General features: G+C 41.7%; 1 protein-coding gene across 7 annotated transcripts in view; it reads right to left on the reverse strand.

Annotated features, from left to right (window-relative positions):
* The window catches only part of ARHGAP32 (Rho GTPase activating protein 32), a 409,701-nt gene that overhangs the window by 126,903 nt on the left and 267,174 nt on the right, over positions 1-15,624 (reverse strand). For all 7 annotated transcript variants that reach the window (XM_030538283.1, XM_030538282.1, XM_030538279.1 and 4 more), the window contains one exon: positions 14,701-14,787. In XM_030538283.1, the coding sequence (XP_030394143.1) occupies positions 14,701-14,787 (87 nt within the window). The remainder of the gene's footprint in view (positions 1-14,700; positions 14,788-15,624) is intronic.

Here is a 15,624-nt window from a genome sequence, read left to right on the forward strand (position 1 = left end):
AATGGCTTGGTAAATCTAAGTACTAGAATAACCACCAGCGTTTGGGGTTTGTCTGTCCCGTTTTGTTTGCAGTTCACCCTGACTGAATGACCTCAGCTGGCTCCCACGGGCAGCACTGTCACAGCCCCATTACCGGCTATTTGACAAATGGGTAACTTTGAAAGTGACTTGCCCAAGGTGACCCACAGAGACAATGGCAGGGCTGGAAATGGTACTGAGGTTTCTTGATTCTCACTTCCACATCTCATCCACTAAACCAAGCTGTCTCCCTTTTTTTTTTTTTTTTGAGCAGAAGACTGATGCACGTTATTTACTAAAACTAATTTCCAGGAAGAAAATCTACTAAAAATAGTTGAACATTCAAAAAACTTCTGTTTCAAAAATCAATTACGGTTGCTAGCTTTATGCACTGCTGTCACTTATCACATCATTTACAAAAAAACAGTCACTTAAATGCATGGAAACGATTAGACATGATATATTTGACACTGCTCACATCACAAACACACAACTTATTCCTGTCAAATACAAATAAGTGCACATTTCATTATAAGAGAATGGGAAACAAGGATTTTCAAAATGTTTGCCAGACATTACCACCATTATCCTTCTAGCTTGATTTCCCAAAGATATTTCACAAGCTAAGGGCATAGATAATAAATAAATTAGGCTGAAATAAACACAATATGCTGTCATCACAGTCTGAAGTCAGTGAGCACCTGCCTCTATCTGCATTTAGGAAGCATGAACAGAAAGAAGAAGCATTTGTGCAACTACTGTCCTCCCCTTCCTCAAAATCCACTCCTTTTCCTTGTTGTCTTCTTTCCGTTTTGGCCACTTAGAGCCCCTAATCCCATATGTTCTGCCTGAGTGAATCCTAATGGGCCAATGGGGTATGAGGCAGGTTCAGGGGTTCACCTGTAAACAAGGATTGGATGGTAAACTCGTCACAGCAGTGGACATGTCCTCTGAAGAAGGACCCTGTGTAGCTTGAAAGCTGTCTCTCTCACCAGCAAACACTGGTGCAATAAAAGATTCTTCTCCCATCTTGTCTGCCATTTTTTGAGCATATACAAATAAATAAATCTGCTGAAGCACCCATGTTAATTTATGAGAGATGCTGCAGAGAATGAACACTTTCTAGGGCATTTTAAAAGCGAGAAAGCATCACCGACTAACAGCTCTTTCAAAGCTGTACATGATAAGAAGTCAAAAAAAGAGACAGTAGTGTAGGACATTAAATACAGCGCACACATCAGAAGAAATCCAGGAAGATTTGCAGAAGTTTTGTAACCAGGGCAGTAGCCAAGTTGGAAAAATAGCTGCTTTTTTGGCAACTGCACACATTGGTTTTTAAGAAGAAACAGATTGAGTAGTGGCACCAAGACCTAAAAGACGGAACATTTAAGGTATGATATTTTTAATGACTAACTCCACAAATAGGGGCTTTTTAAAGGTGAGCCACAAAGATAAATAAAATAAATAAATAAAAATAAAATGTCTTAAGACCACAAATCAACACAAAATGTCTGTTTAAAAAACCAAACATATAAGAAAATCAATTTCTTTTCCCCTTACCTATTTAAACCTGAGCTGTCAGAAGGGTATTCCCAAAGCTTCATCATCCATGTGCCATTATTATTATTTTTTCAGGCTTATCTATGACGGGCTTTGGGCTCCCTCACTTGTACTTTTCAGATTTGCGATCCTGTTTTTACCTCTCTATTTTGTATTCATTGGATTTTTCAGGGGACAGGGGAGTCAAAGGAAGGGGAGAGACCATATTTCAAGGCCCAAGTGGTTTGTCCCTGCACAAGTTCTTTAGGTTTAGGATGCCATTATATTTGTGCTAGCTGATTCCCTATTTAGATTATTTTGTTTTCATTGAATGTTTCTTAGGTCCCTATCGACAGGCACCGGTACTGAATCAGAAGGCCAGGGTTCTATCCCTGGCTTTACTACTGACAAGCTATAGAGTTCTCTGTGCTCCAGCTATCTCGCCTTATTATGGGAACAGAACACTACACTTCCTCCCCATGGTGGAGTGAGGCTTAATTCATTTCCCTTCAGAGGGCTTATTCTGAAACCAGCTACCTTCTTTTACCACTGCGAACATCCTAATCAGGGGCGGCTCCAGGCCCCAGCACGCCAAGCGCGTGCTTGGGGTGGCATGCCGCGGGGGGCGCTCTGCCGGTTGCCGGGAGGGCAGCAGGCGGCTCTGGTGGACCTCCCGCAGGCACGCCTGCAGCAGGTCCACCAAAGCCGCGGGACCAGCGGGCCGCAGGACCAGCGGACCCTCTGCAGGCACGCTCGCGGGAGGTCCACCGGAGCCGCCTGCCGCCCTCCCGGCGACTGGCAGAGCGTCCCCCGCGGCATGCCGCCCTGCTTGGGCTGGCAAAATATCTAGAGCCGCCCCTGATCCCAGTAGCCCTGCAGCAGCTCATTTGAGGGACATTCTTCCTCCAGTGTTGCTCGGTGGCCAGATTCATGCTACTTTTCTCCTCTTCTATTTCTCAGCTGACGCCAAGTTACAACTAAACACCCTGTGACTGCCCCACAACTTCCCTGTGCTTTTCTGAACAGGTAAGTTCCTATCCAATAAGCTATGGGGAATGGATGGAATGTAATAATGACAATCACACCAGAATTCTTCCCTTTCCTCATTCAAGGACAGACATGTTCTTTTCAAACAAGTACCAACTGCATTAATAAAGTCACTATATCCATAACAATTTCTTTTGTGGTTTTGATTCTGATTAGCCAAATTGTAATGTCCAAGGGGGATTTCTTGGTTATATAGCATAAATAGAGATTTTAGAGTAACCCCCAAGCTAGGCTGCTGAAAGACTACCTGGAAAGCAGTTTCCCAAAGTACAAATGTTGACATTTCCCTGAAAGAAAACTGGTTACACTTTTTAAGGCTCTCGTTGACCTGCCAGCCAGAGTAGAAGAAAGTGCAAGCTGCCAGGAGTAACATGTCCTCTGTACAATGGTGAAACACTCCTATAGGTCAGCTCAGTTGCTAGGATATACAACTCCTCCTGATTTGCATGGAACAGTCCTAGCTTTGATGGTTCTTTCCTGCAACCTTGTCCTGGAAGCTGTTGGTCAGCAATCCACTTTGGGGCCAACACATCTCCATCTCATCAACTGCACCTTGGTGCACATCATGATGCAAGAACTCCCTCGTGCAGTCAAAAGGAAGAAGGTTGAGATCCCACTGCAGGCAATCCAAGAATACAGTGTCACCTGCTACTCGCAATAACATTTCAGTCTGAGTGAGAGTTCTTCAATACTAATCACAACACAATAGTGGCCACTTGCTATAAAAGCCAAAAAAAATTACAGCTCCATTTATTGCAAGTCTTGGGCTATCTGGTATTTTTCTTAAAGCCCCAGCCACTGGAATCAGGCAGTTACATGAAAATCTCAGCTTTCATTAAAAAAAATGAAATTTAAGGTCTTAGCCCTCATGGTTATGGATAAAAAACTTAATAACACGGCCCCTAACAGCTCAAAGAACTGAAGACATATAAAAAGAATGAATTTTTAATTATATACATATTTTACTTGCAATCTCATGCATATCAACACACTTTAAACATCTTAAGGACCACTATGGCTTTGTCTACATGGGAGAGATTGATCAGTATCAGTTGTTCCGGTATATTTTAGCTATCCTGGAATAACTATCCTGTGTGGACACTTTATTCCAGAAAAAAAGTGATTTTATTCCATCTTAGGTACTCAGCTATATAAATGCAGTAAATATTCTTGAATAAAGTCACTTCCTTCAGAATAGAATGTCCATATGGAAAACTAGTCATTCTGGATTAGCTATTGCAGAATAGGTATTCAAGAACAGCTATGTGGGTCCATTTCCTCCTGTAGACTTACCCTATAATACTGTTCTTACAGATACATTCTTGTTAAAGCCATCCATAGATGATAAACAGCAAGACAGCTAAGAAAAGCAGGAACACCCACCAGAAACCTCTTCTCATTTTGGATTTCCACCAAAACCAAGTCTTGGAACAGCTGTACTACAAGAAAAATTGTAGAGAAGCTGTTGTGCTGTGATGCATTTACACTTGTTTAATTATGGGGCAGAAATCAATGTCTCTTTAGAACACTTAAAGCCAACTGTTCTTTTCAATTTGTGGTTGAGACGAGCCTTGCCCTACAAGTACCACATTACAATCAGAAGCCCTGCCAAAAGGCATCACTCACAGAAAGAAATCATAATCACTAGCCCGTCCTTCCACTTTTGCTCCAGATCTAAATGGAAGACATTTGGATACAAGAAGATTGATCTCTCTAATTCCAAGTTCTCTCTGCTGGCACAGTGTCCAAGGAACATGACATTGACAAGCTACCATATAATTGTCAAAGCCTTTAGTGCTTCAAAAAAAAAAAAAAGAAAAAAAGAAAAGACACTTCCAAGATTTTGCATTTTACTCTTGAGAAATTTATTCTTTATTCATTCTTGCTCCTCTTCCCTTCTTGACCAGCACCGTGTCTGGGTTTTCCTTCAGCCCTTCTGGCAGGTTGCCATCCACAAAACGATGCACACAGTACACATTAATCAGAAGGGGGTGTGTGCGCCTCATTGATCTCCATCCTTGGACACTTGGACAGCAGCTTAGACCAATGCAAATCTTATGAACTGGTCAGCTTCTATCCTGGGTATCATTCCTTCCGAGACACAAATGCCACCATTCTCACTAATCCATTGGATAACTTCTACACTAGCACTGGAAGCTAAAACTGTATGAGCTCACAGCATTTCTGGCCTGCGCCTTTGTTTGGTAAGCCAAAATGATAGCTTTAAAAGTGTACCTAATTTTGTATCTACTGAAAATATTTGCTGTAGTACAGGCAGTTCCATGAAACTGTATATATTGCTGCAGTTTGAATCAATAAATACTCAACCACTCATTTATACGCCATTCAAACCAAAACCAAGTGCAACTACAATCCTGTCATTATATATGAGCTGTGCAAAAGCCAAGAATAGCAGGAGGCAACATTGTCCCCTTTGCTTCACCAATGTATATTTAAATGGGAAATGATCAAAGGAAGCCATGAATGGAAAAGTTAACTGCAAGAGATTGGGAACCAAAAAAATGGAAGAGGGGAAAGTTCTGCAAGTTGACAAGTTTACAACCAGGAGGGCAACAGTTGCTCAGTGGCTGCGATGGAAGCAGAGGACAATGGACACTAGCAATTGGGCACTGAGCCCTAAGAAGCCCAGATAACTAACACACACACACACACACACACACACACACACACACACACACACACACACACACAGTTCTAATAATTGATGTGGAGAACAGTGGGTATAGGAAACCATTAGTACACATCTTCAATAACACAGGTCAGTACAATACTGCCAGTGGATTCAATGCATCCTATCATAGGAGAGATGAGAGGAGCAATAACTTCAGGACTCCTGGTCCACAGGATGTCAGTTTTTAAAAATGTATTTGTGTTGTAACCGGTGAAAGAGGGTCTTCGGTGTCACTACCTGATCTCTTCATACCAGCCAACTTCATGTGTAGCGTGTAGGCACTATGCAAAACCATCAGCTGAAATGTCAGGGTAGGCTTCAGAATAAATGGCAGCTCAGAACCATGAGAGAAAATTCTCTGTACTCCCTTGAACTGTTACTTCTGCTACTATAGATTCATAGATTGCAAGGCTAGAAAGAACCACTGGGATCATCCAGTCTGACCTCCTGCATTGCACAGGCCAGAGAACTTCCCCCAAAATAAGTCCTAGACCAGATTTTTTAGAAAAATATCTTACCTTGATTTAAAATTGGCCAGTGATGGAGAATCCCTTACAATCCTTGGTAAATTGTTCCAGTAGTTGATTACTTTCTCGGTTAAAAATGTAGGCCTTATTTTCAGCCTGAATTTGTCTAGCTTCAACTTCCAGCCATTGGATCATATACCTTTTTCTGCTCCTATGAATACCTGTTCCCCATGTAGATATTTATAAACTGTAATCAAGTCACCCCTTAACTTCTCTTCGTTAAGCTAAACAGATTGAGTTCTTTGAGTCCATCATAAGGCTGTTTTCCAATCCTTTAATCATTCTCATGGCTCTTCTCTAAACCCTCTACAATTTATCAATATCCTTCTTGAACTGTGGGCACCAGAACTGGACACAGTATTCCAGTTGCAGTCGCACAAGTGCCAAATATAGCATTAAAATAATCTCTTCCAGGTCACTGATAAAAATGTTAAACAGCACAGGGCCAAGAATCGATCAATGCAGGAATCCACTAGAAAAACATCCACTTAATGACAATTCCCCTTTCAGAACATTTTGAGACCTTAGCCAGTTTGTAATCTATTTAATGTGTGTCATGTAAATTTTAAATTGTTCTAGTTTTTTTTTAAATCCAAATGTTGTGCACTACCAAATCACACACCTTAAAGGCATCTTAAATTTATTACATCAACACTACTATCTTTTTATCAACAAAACTTGTAATCTTATAAAAAAAGATATCAAGTCAGTTTGACAGGATTTGTTTTCTATAAAAACATGTTTATTTACAATTACAATGTTACTTTCCTTTAATTCTTTATTAATCAAATTCATATCAGCCATTACCTTGCCAGGGATCCATGTCAAGCTGACGGGCTTATAACTGCCTGAGTGATCCTGTTTACCCTTTTTTAAAAATTAGCACAACATTAGCTTTCTTCCAGTCTTCTGGATCTTTCCCAGTACTCCAAGCCTTATTGAAAATATGCCAGGCATTTAGAAGCAATGGGAAATTATCATGCGAGAGGCACGTCTGTTCTCCTGCATTAGTCTGATCCACATGGGAGGGTCACTAGATATATTTGTCAAGTAGTATAATGTAAGGATTCTACATTGCCATTCTGCACTATAAAACACTTCCTTACTCAAAAGAACAGAACAGAGTACGTATTTCAGTGTCTCTAGCAACTATGGATTCTTATGAACAACCCCTTAGTGAACTTGTAAGAACAAAGCAAGGTTCATTCAGCATAAACCTGCAATATTTGTGAAAATTAATAGTGGTTAGTAGTTCAGGTCCAAAACTTACCCGTTCTCTAAAACTGCTGTGATTTCATAAAGGATATTCTGTAAATTCTATGTTTAAAAGCAGGCACCCCAACCAAAAACAACCCCCTACAAAACTCAGTTGTGATTGATTTTATGGGCCTGGTCTAAAAAACAGTGAGTAATTATATCAAACACATTCTTGGAGCTGGGCTTATCCCTAATGACATTGTTGATGATGTCAATCCACCAATGAGGTAACAAAACCAGAGTAATGAGAAGATTCTTCTGCACTGGCCATAGGCTGAGGAGGGGGAGGAGGGGTTTGGTGGGTAGAGGACAATGTTTGAAAGAATTTCAGTGTTGGCCAAATGCAAAAGGTCAAAAGCTATAATAGTAAAAGAAACTGCATTGTCTAGACACCAGAAAAAATAAGATATGAGAGATGAGAGGGAGAGAGAGAGAGATGAGCATCTTTATAAATAAGAGTTGCTTGGGAATTGTCACCACAAATTGGATATGCTGACATTTTAAAATAGTGAATGGTTTATTAAAATTATCTTAAAAAGTAGCAACAGAAAATCCTATGCAAAGCATGAGAGAGCGAGATGACAAATGCACCCAGTAGCAGCTTCAGTGCTTGGTTGTTATCACTGACCAACGGAACCAGCAAAGCGTGGCTCACAACATTTCTAGCATGAATAAGATGTTCCCTTCTGTAAATATATATTTCAACTCTCCTCTTCCCACAAGCCACCTACGATTGGGAGTCTTGCCTGTTCATCACATTCAGATCCCATTTTTACCAGCTCTCTCTTTACACTCTCCTTAAAGCATGTTATTGCCCCTACTCTTCTACCTCTGGGATTTGGGATGGAATTCCCTTTGGAACCAAATCCACTCTATAAGGAGATATTGCATCTGGCAACTCAGAGAACTACCACTGGCATAAACATGCGCAACTGCCTTTCTCCACCGTATCAGGAGTCTTATTCGTTCAAATAAAACTCACATTAAAGAGCATCAGGCTGCCTTGCACAATGCACAGGAACAGGACTAAATGCTGTGCTGCCAACACACTACAGATCACAGCATGCAGCTCATTCTCTGCCAATGTGAAGTCTACATACTAGTCTACACTAGAAAATAAAGTCATCTTAACTACATCGCTCAAGGGTGTGAAAAATCCACACACCTGAGCAGCCAAGTTAAGCCAACCCAACCCCTAGTGTAGATAGTACTAGGTCAATGAAAGAATTCTTCTGTTGACCTACCTATTGCTTCTTGGGGAGGTGGACTACCTATATGGATGGGGGAACTCCTGTTGCTGGAGGTGTGGAGCCTTCTCACTTTGGTGTTAATCTTGAAATTTTACCTGCTCTGCAAAAAGGAGGCTCTTTTCTCAGGAACTGTGTTATTCACTGGAACCCACCCTGCAGGGCAGGTGGAATGTGAATGCTCCAGAACTGCATGGGTAAAGGGCTATTATACTGAATCCGCAATTAAAGGGACAGCATCAATTTGAGTGCTAGTCAAATAAAAAAAAAGGATCAACAAATAGTTCTAGGTGCTTCTCCTATGACTTTCTGTGGTGTCACAACCCCATTTTCATAATGTAAAAGATTTTTCCCTCTACGGTTGCTATGTAAGGCCTCAGTTCAGTAAAGCACTTAAGTATGCACGTAAGCATATCCCAATTCAGCAAAGCATCTAAGCAAAGGCTTAGATATGAGCCTTTCACAGCAGAGCCTGAAAGACAGACCCGACACAAAGAAAAGCAACTGACAGGCGAAAACCATGAAAACGACTATACACAAAGTGATGTCAAATGCACAAAACAAACTAAAAAAAATGGACAAAAATCTGTTTTCTCGCCCATTTCAATTATAATAATCATAGCTGCTTCTTGTAACAATTGTAGGAAATAATTTCAGACACTAGAGGAGGGGTCGGCAACCTTTCAGAAGTGGTGTGCTGAGTCTTCATTTATTCACTTTAATTTAAGGTTTCGCGTGCCAGTAATATATTTTAACGCTTTTAGAAGGTCTCTTTCTATAAGTCTGTAATATATAACTAAACTATTGTTGTATGTAAAGTAAATAAGGTTTGTAAAATGCTTAAGAAACTTCATTTAAAATTAAATTAAAATGCAGAGCCCCCTGGACCAGTGGCCAGGACCCGGGCAGTATGAGTGCCACTGAAAATCAGCTTGTGTGCACCGCCTTTGGCACACGTGCCATAGGTTGCCTACCCCTGCACTAGAGCAGCGGTTTTTCAAACTGGGATTTGCATACTCCTAGGGACATGCCAGGTCTCATCAGAGGGCATGCTAAAAAAAACCCTGTAATGGCAGACAACACATTTTATTTAGTAAGACTTGGCAATCTAATCATAAGCATTTTATGACTATCTCAGATGGGTCTAGATTACATTATTTAGAGAGGGATATGCACTCTAAAAAGCTTGAAAACCACTGCACTAGAGTGATGTTTGGAGTTGAAAGTGTCCCTTCAAAGTTGTGACAATTTCTATTTCACAGCCTGTTTTCCCCCAGCTTTTATAAAACAGGATACTTTAAATCTGAAATGCTGTTTAACCTTAAACTAGAATAGGTTTGGTTTTGTGTTTGAATAAATACATGGGCCATTATTGAGGTAGAAGATTTTAAATTATATTGATAGTTTGGAAATTATTATAACTCGTAAGTCAAATAGATTTTGGCCTACAGATTTCAAATCTGCTTTACAGCCCAACAAAAAACAATGGATAGGATTCATTCAGCCCCCTTGGAGACCCTAATTTTTGTTTATTTCTCAGGGTACATTATAATCCGCATTAAATGTTTTGCAGAACTTTTACATTCTCTGCTTACCCCTATGGAGCTAAAAAGGTTTTCAAGTATAGTGCCATAGACTTTGAAGGTGCACAGGTACACCCTGTCCATTCCAAAAGCCTCAGCCACTTCCTGTGGTCATTTAAAGCTCTGTGCTTATTTTATCACTATGGTCTGCCACTCCAGTACTGTCTACAGAGTTTGCAAGGTTCACAGGCACATCATCCCTTTATCACCTTCTCTAGTAAAATGCATGTTAAATATTGTCAGTATTTTTAAAAGGTGGAAACCTAAATTAGCTTTGGTGGAAGGAAAACTAGACATTACTTGCTTTTGATGCAGCATTCACTCTTCCCCAAGGCGGCTTCCTCAGATCTCAAGCATTTGTGTGTTGCTCTAAGAGCTTCTATCTGCCCCCTTCCTTTCTCAAAGAGCGAGAGAGAGAATGTGTATGTGTGTTTAACAACAGTGATTCTGTTACCACAGTAACTGGATGCCCTGAAAATACCAACCATTTATCTAGCAACATTTTTAAAATGGAGCAATCTTACACAAAATCACCTTTCTTGGGCTGAACTTTTTAAATAAAATCTAATAAGTATCTATACATTCAACTCTTTTGCTTCAGGGCTATTAATCTGGCTTAGTTGGTATAGCCCCTAAGATAAAAACAAAAATAAAGAGATATTTCAAAATCTGACCATCAGCGAAAGAGCGTGTTTTATATACTGACAAACAGAAAGTGTTCCCCAAATGATCATTTAAAAAACTCCTAATCTTATCTGGGAAATAATTCTCTTTACCTCTCATAAAATGATATTTTCAGATGGGAAAGAGGGGAATAGATTTTCCTAAGTGCAACTGCTTGGTGGGAGTCTGCCAAGCACAGCTGAATTTGAGCTAGCCACTTTAAAGGTCTAGTGTTCAAAAGCTTTTGTTTGGTAATCAGTTGCAAAGTAAAATGACAAAATAAATGTTTTTTCAACAAGCCACAAAAAAAACACAAACTGTATCCGTGTACCGTGCCCATCTTGGACTGCCAAGTGCTACAGTACAAACCAGAGTGAGCTTTTGCTGCCCATTTGTCTGATAGCTTCAATCTGTAGTTGCTGAGATAGCGGATTTCTCTCTCAGGGCTTGTCTACATCAGAAAGTTGCAGCGCTGGTGAGGGAGTTACAGCGCTGCAACTTTGAAGGTGTACACATCTGCAGGGCACCACCAGCGCTGCAACTCCCTGTTTGCAGTGCTGGCCGTACTCCCGTTTTGTCTCGGGTGTAGAGGATCCAGCGCTGGTGATCCAGCGCTGGTAATCCAATGTAGACACTTACCAGCGCTTTTCTTGACCTCCGTGGAAGGAGGAAGCCTCTGGTAATCAAGCTGGTCTCCTTTCCCGGTTTGCTCTCTCGTTCCCGGAACCCCGAGCAAACAGGTCTCCTTCCCTGCAGTTTGCAGGGTGGTTCGGGGAACGCGAGAGCAAACCGCGGCGAAGCTGGTCTCCTTTCCCGATTTGCTCTCTCGTTCCCGGAACCCCGAGCAAGCAGGTCTCCTTCCCTGCGGTTTGCTGGGTGGCTCCGGGAACGCGAGAGCAAACCGCGGCGAAGCTGGTCTCCTTTCCCGGTTTGCTCTCTCGTTCCCGGAACCCCGAGCAAGCAGGTCTCCTTCCCTGCGGTTTGCTGGGTGGCTCCGGGAACGCGAGAGCAAACCGCGGCGAAGCTGGTCTCCTTTCCCGGTTTGCTCTCGCGTTCCCGGATCCCCCCTTGAAGCCGCCCAACAGCGCTGCAGTGTGGCCACATCTAACACCACTTGCAGCGCTGGTTGCTGTAAGTGTGGCCACTCTGCAGCGCTGGCCCTATACAGCTGTACTAATACAGCTGTAACAACCAGCGCTGCAAAATTTTAGATGTAGACATGGCCTCACTTTCTACCACGTTATTCACATTTGCAACAAAATACTTATAAACATTTCAGAGCTCTTATATTTATGTGGATTTAGACCAACTAAACAATTGTGTTTTGGGACCTGACTTTTAGACATTATGACTGATTCTCCTTTAGTGGCATTTTAAAAGATTTGTGTAAGCTGCTGTAACTAGCTCAGCATCAATGTTAGTAGCAAATCCGAGGTACGGCCAAGTGAAATCTGTTTCATAATGTTTTCCCCCTTTCAATGTTTTGGCTGGACATGGACATATTCTGCCAGAATATCTCCTCACAGTACTACCATTCTGTACACTATTCTATATGTCTCATTAAACTACACCAACATTAACACAGGGTCAAACCCTTTCTGACACCTAGTATCCCAGGTGACAGAATGGAACCCTACCCTAGAGATCAGGAGTACGTGAGAAGTTAGGGCGTTCGGTAACTCCCCAGCAGGAAGAAATACTCAGCTCTGCTGATCTTTCCATCTCTTTAACTGAATCCAGATGCTGCAAGTTTCTCTGCTTTCTAAGTGCTTTCCTCCACTGCCCCACAATTTGGACAACGAGGCCCTGAATAGGAGCACACCCCAAAGTACTAAGCTGTAATTCCCCCATAAGGATGCTGTGGGAGCAAATTAAAAGGGTCCCAGTGTGTATTAATGTAGTGTTCTTCGAACAGAACTATGCTAATGCGAACTAGGAACCTTTTAGATTGCATCTGCAGCGTCCACACGGGGGAATTACAGTGCAGTCCCAAACAGTGGGGCCATATAGATGGAGTGTAAGTGTTTGAAAGATGGGAGCGTGAACCAAAGCAAGAGAACTGAAATTGAGTCTGCATAAGGAGGAAGTCAGGTGGGTTGGGAGGAATTATTTGGAGGAATGGGTGAGTGGTTATATCTCATCGCTTAGTGCCATGGACCCAGTGATGTCAGTTTAGTTCAGAGAAACACTTTAGTGGGAGATTCAGGGGCACAGAACTTCTCAGCAGGTGGCCCACGGTTCACAGTCTTGGGGTTTGCTGCAGCTTCTGGATCCATCAGGAGGCTCAGGGATGGCTGGCTAGAAGGTGGTGACTCCTTCTGCCCAACGTGCAACTGCCCACAGTGATCCACCTCCTCGCCATTTAGATGCCAGATTTCAGAAATGCGCTCCTCCCTCTTAGGGCTACCCTTGAAAAGCCTCCTGGAGCTTCAGCAGAAACAGCAGCCTTCCTCCTTGGTGTGTAATTATGGGCATACAGCATCAGTGTCGTGCACGCTGCACTAGCTACTGGTCCATTTCTTGGTATGATCTCAGCTGTTGGGCAACACCTTTAAAGAGAGCTCTGCCTACCAGGGCCCAAAGCTGTACCCTTCAGGACCACAGGCAGCACATTCACAGATGTCTCCTAAAGTGGAACCTCCTGATGGCCCGCTTGAGAGGGTGAGCTTTAGGGAAGCATACCAGGCTTATCTGCTGAATTAGGCTCCTTAATTGAGTTAGCTCCTGAGCTAATAACGCTTGATGTCTTCAAACACTTTCAAAGTGCATATGCGCTATGGCCCGATGTGCAAGGCAATAGTAATGCCATATATTTTAATTAAGGCTAGGTTTTTCAAAGAGACCTAAGGGAGTTAGGCACCCAAAACTTACTGAATTCAACTCCTCTAGGCCCTTTGGAAAACCTCAGCCTAAGTCCTTAGATTGTTAAACACAATCCAGTTGGCTGAGACCTGGGCGTGTAACCTCAATTAGATTTGTAGTCTTGCCTTGTTAGCAATTACATTGCTCTTTTAATCTATCATTTAGTCTCCAGCTGGCAACACCTGGGTGATATGGTATCTGTGAGATGCCCACAAAGTACAAGCAGTTTTAAAAGCTACTCATCTGTGAAATTTCAGCCCCTTCCCTCACTCTCAAAGGCAGTCATACTATTGAAAATGGACTTCCAACTTTGTGGGAAAACAGCCCCCTCCCACATAACACAATTAAGATAAGCTGTGACCTACTGTCAATAAGCCTATGACTTACACTTAGCCCTAGTCTTCAGGAACCTGATAATAGAACCAAATATAGAGATTTAAAATAACAGGGAGAAACTGCAGCTATTTCCCCGATGCCCACTACTGAATCAACAAACTGTGCGCTTAAAAAGGGCCAACTTGGGTCATGTTAGGGGAAAATGCTAGACACAAGGTAGAAAAATAACCAATACCTTCCAGCACTACATCCACTGTAATTTACTTCCACCCAAAGTGGTCTCCCCACAATCATCAATTCCAGTCAATATAATAAAATAGTTTGCACTATTTGCACCCGAGGATCTACAAGGATGGGGAAGAGTTCCTAACCCTATGGTAACAGAAGGGGAACCCAAGTTACAAAGAGATGAATTTACCTGTCCCAGGTACTTAATATACCGCAGTAATAGGTGCCATATAAGAACTAGAAACTCAATCTCCTGATTCGCAGTTGCAAGTTTTTGTCAACAGAATATACTGTCCTCAGTGTTCACACTCATACACTTCTTCTATTTATTCATATAACGTATGCACACATCCCTAATATGTATGCACATATATGCATGCACTCTAAGCATGCATGCGGATAAGATATCTCCAGGCTAAATATTTTATAGCTTTCCATATACTGTGGTTAGTATTGTTCACTGAACAAGCTCATCTCTCTCTGTTTCAAGCTCTCTATTTCTTTCCTTAAATATTGTCCACCTGCTGCACAACACAAAGCATCCTTTTGGGGCCTACGCCAGTGAAGAGGTAAAAAAAATGCACACCAAAGTAGCAATACATCAAAATATTACGAGGCCACATTATTTAACATAATACAATAGTTACGCAATGAAATGGGGGGTGGGGTGGAGGGAAGAGAGAAAAAAACATGACATTTACCTGACAAGAGATTTGCACAAGGTAGACCAGTTCCTTGGATTCACAGCCGTTCCTTGTTACTTCATTCTGTTCCTCCGGGAGTGAAAGCTACACCAAGGAGCAGGGAGGAGGAGGGTAGAAGAGAAAGAGAGACAGAGACCAGGTCAGTGAGCAGGGATAAGCCAGGCATGTAATAATGCCTGAAGCACCACATTCACATCAACTTGCTCCAAGACATGTTGGGTATCAGGAACCAGGACTGTGCTTGTCTGACTGGAGTTGAGACACTGAAAATATTCAGTATTCACCAGATATACAGACCTTGCAAATTTGATTTTGTATCTCAGCTGACAGGTTTTTAAATATACTCAAACAATTGTCAGCAAGCACAGAGTGAGAGCCCAGGATTAAATCTCTAGAAGTCTGTAAAACTAAACGTCCACGGGAAATATTCCCATAAATATTCATGCATCAGATACCAGTGATCTTTTTTCTAACTATCTACTTTATTCTGTTTTTATTTTATATGTTGGGGCAGGCATTAGATAATAAAACATGTCTCCAGATTTCAACATGATCAAGTAATTTACCACAACAGAGTGCTTTACAGCATCATTCATCAAATACAAAGATCCGTTAAGAACAATATTACCAGGAGCTTTTTCAAAGCAATGCGCAGAGATTTAACCATACCATTCCTGTTCATGTAACGGGAGGTGGAGTATCTAAATCTCAGGCCTTGTTCACACTTGAAAGCTTTGCTGGTATAGCTCTACATGTAAACCCTCCAAGTATTGATGCAGTTTATATGGGCAAAGAAGTCCTTCCTATACCAGTTCCCCAAGAAAAATAAGATATATTGGTACAAGAACATTCTTTGCTGGTATAATGGGGAGCTTTTATCACCATAATTATATTGTGTCCCCTCCCCCATAAAAAACACAA

The sequence above is a fragment of the Gopherus evgoodei genome, chromosome 19 (assembly GCF_007399415.2).
Source record: "Gopherus evgoodei ecotype Sinaloan lineage chromosome 19, rGopEvg1_v1.p, whole genome shotgun sequence".
Lineage (NCBI taxonomy): Eukaryota > Metazoa > Chordata > Testudines > Testudinidae > Gopherus > Gopherus evgoodei.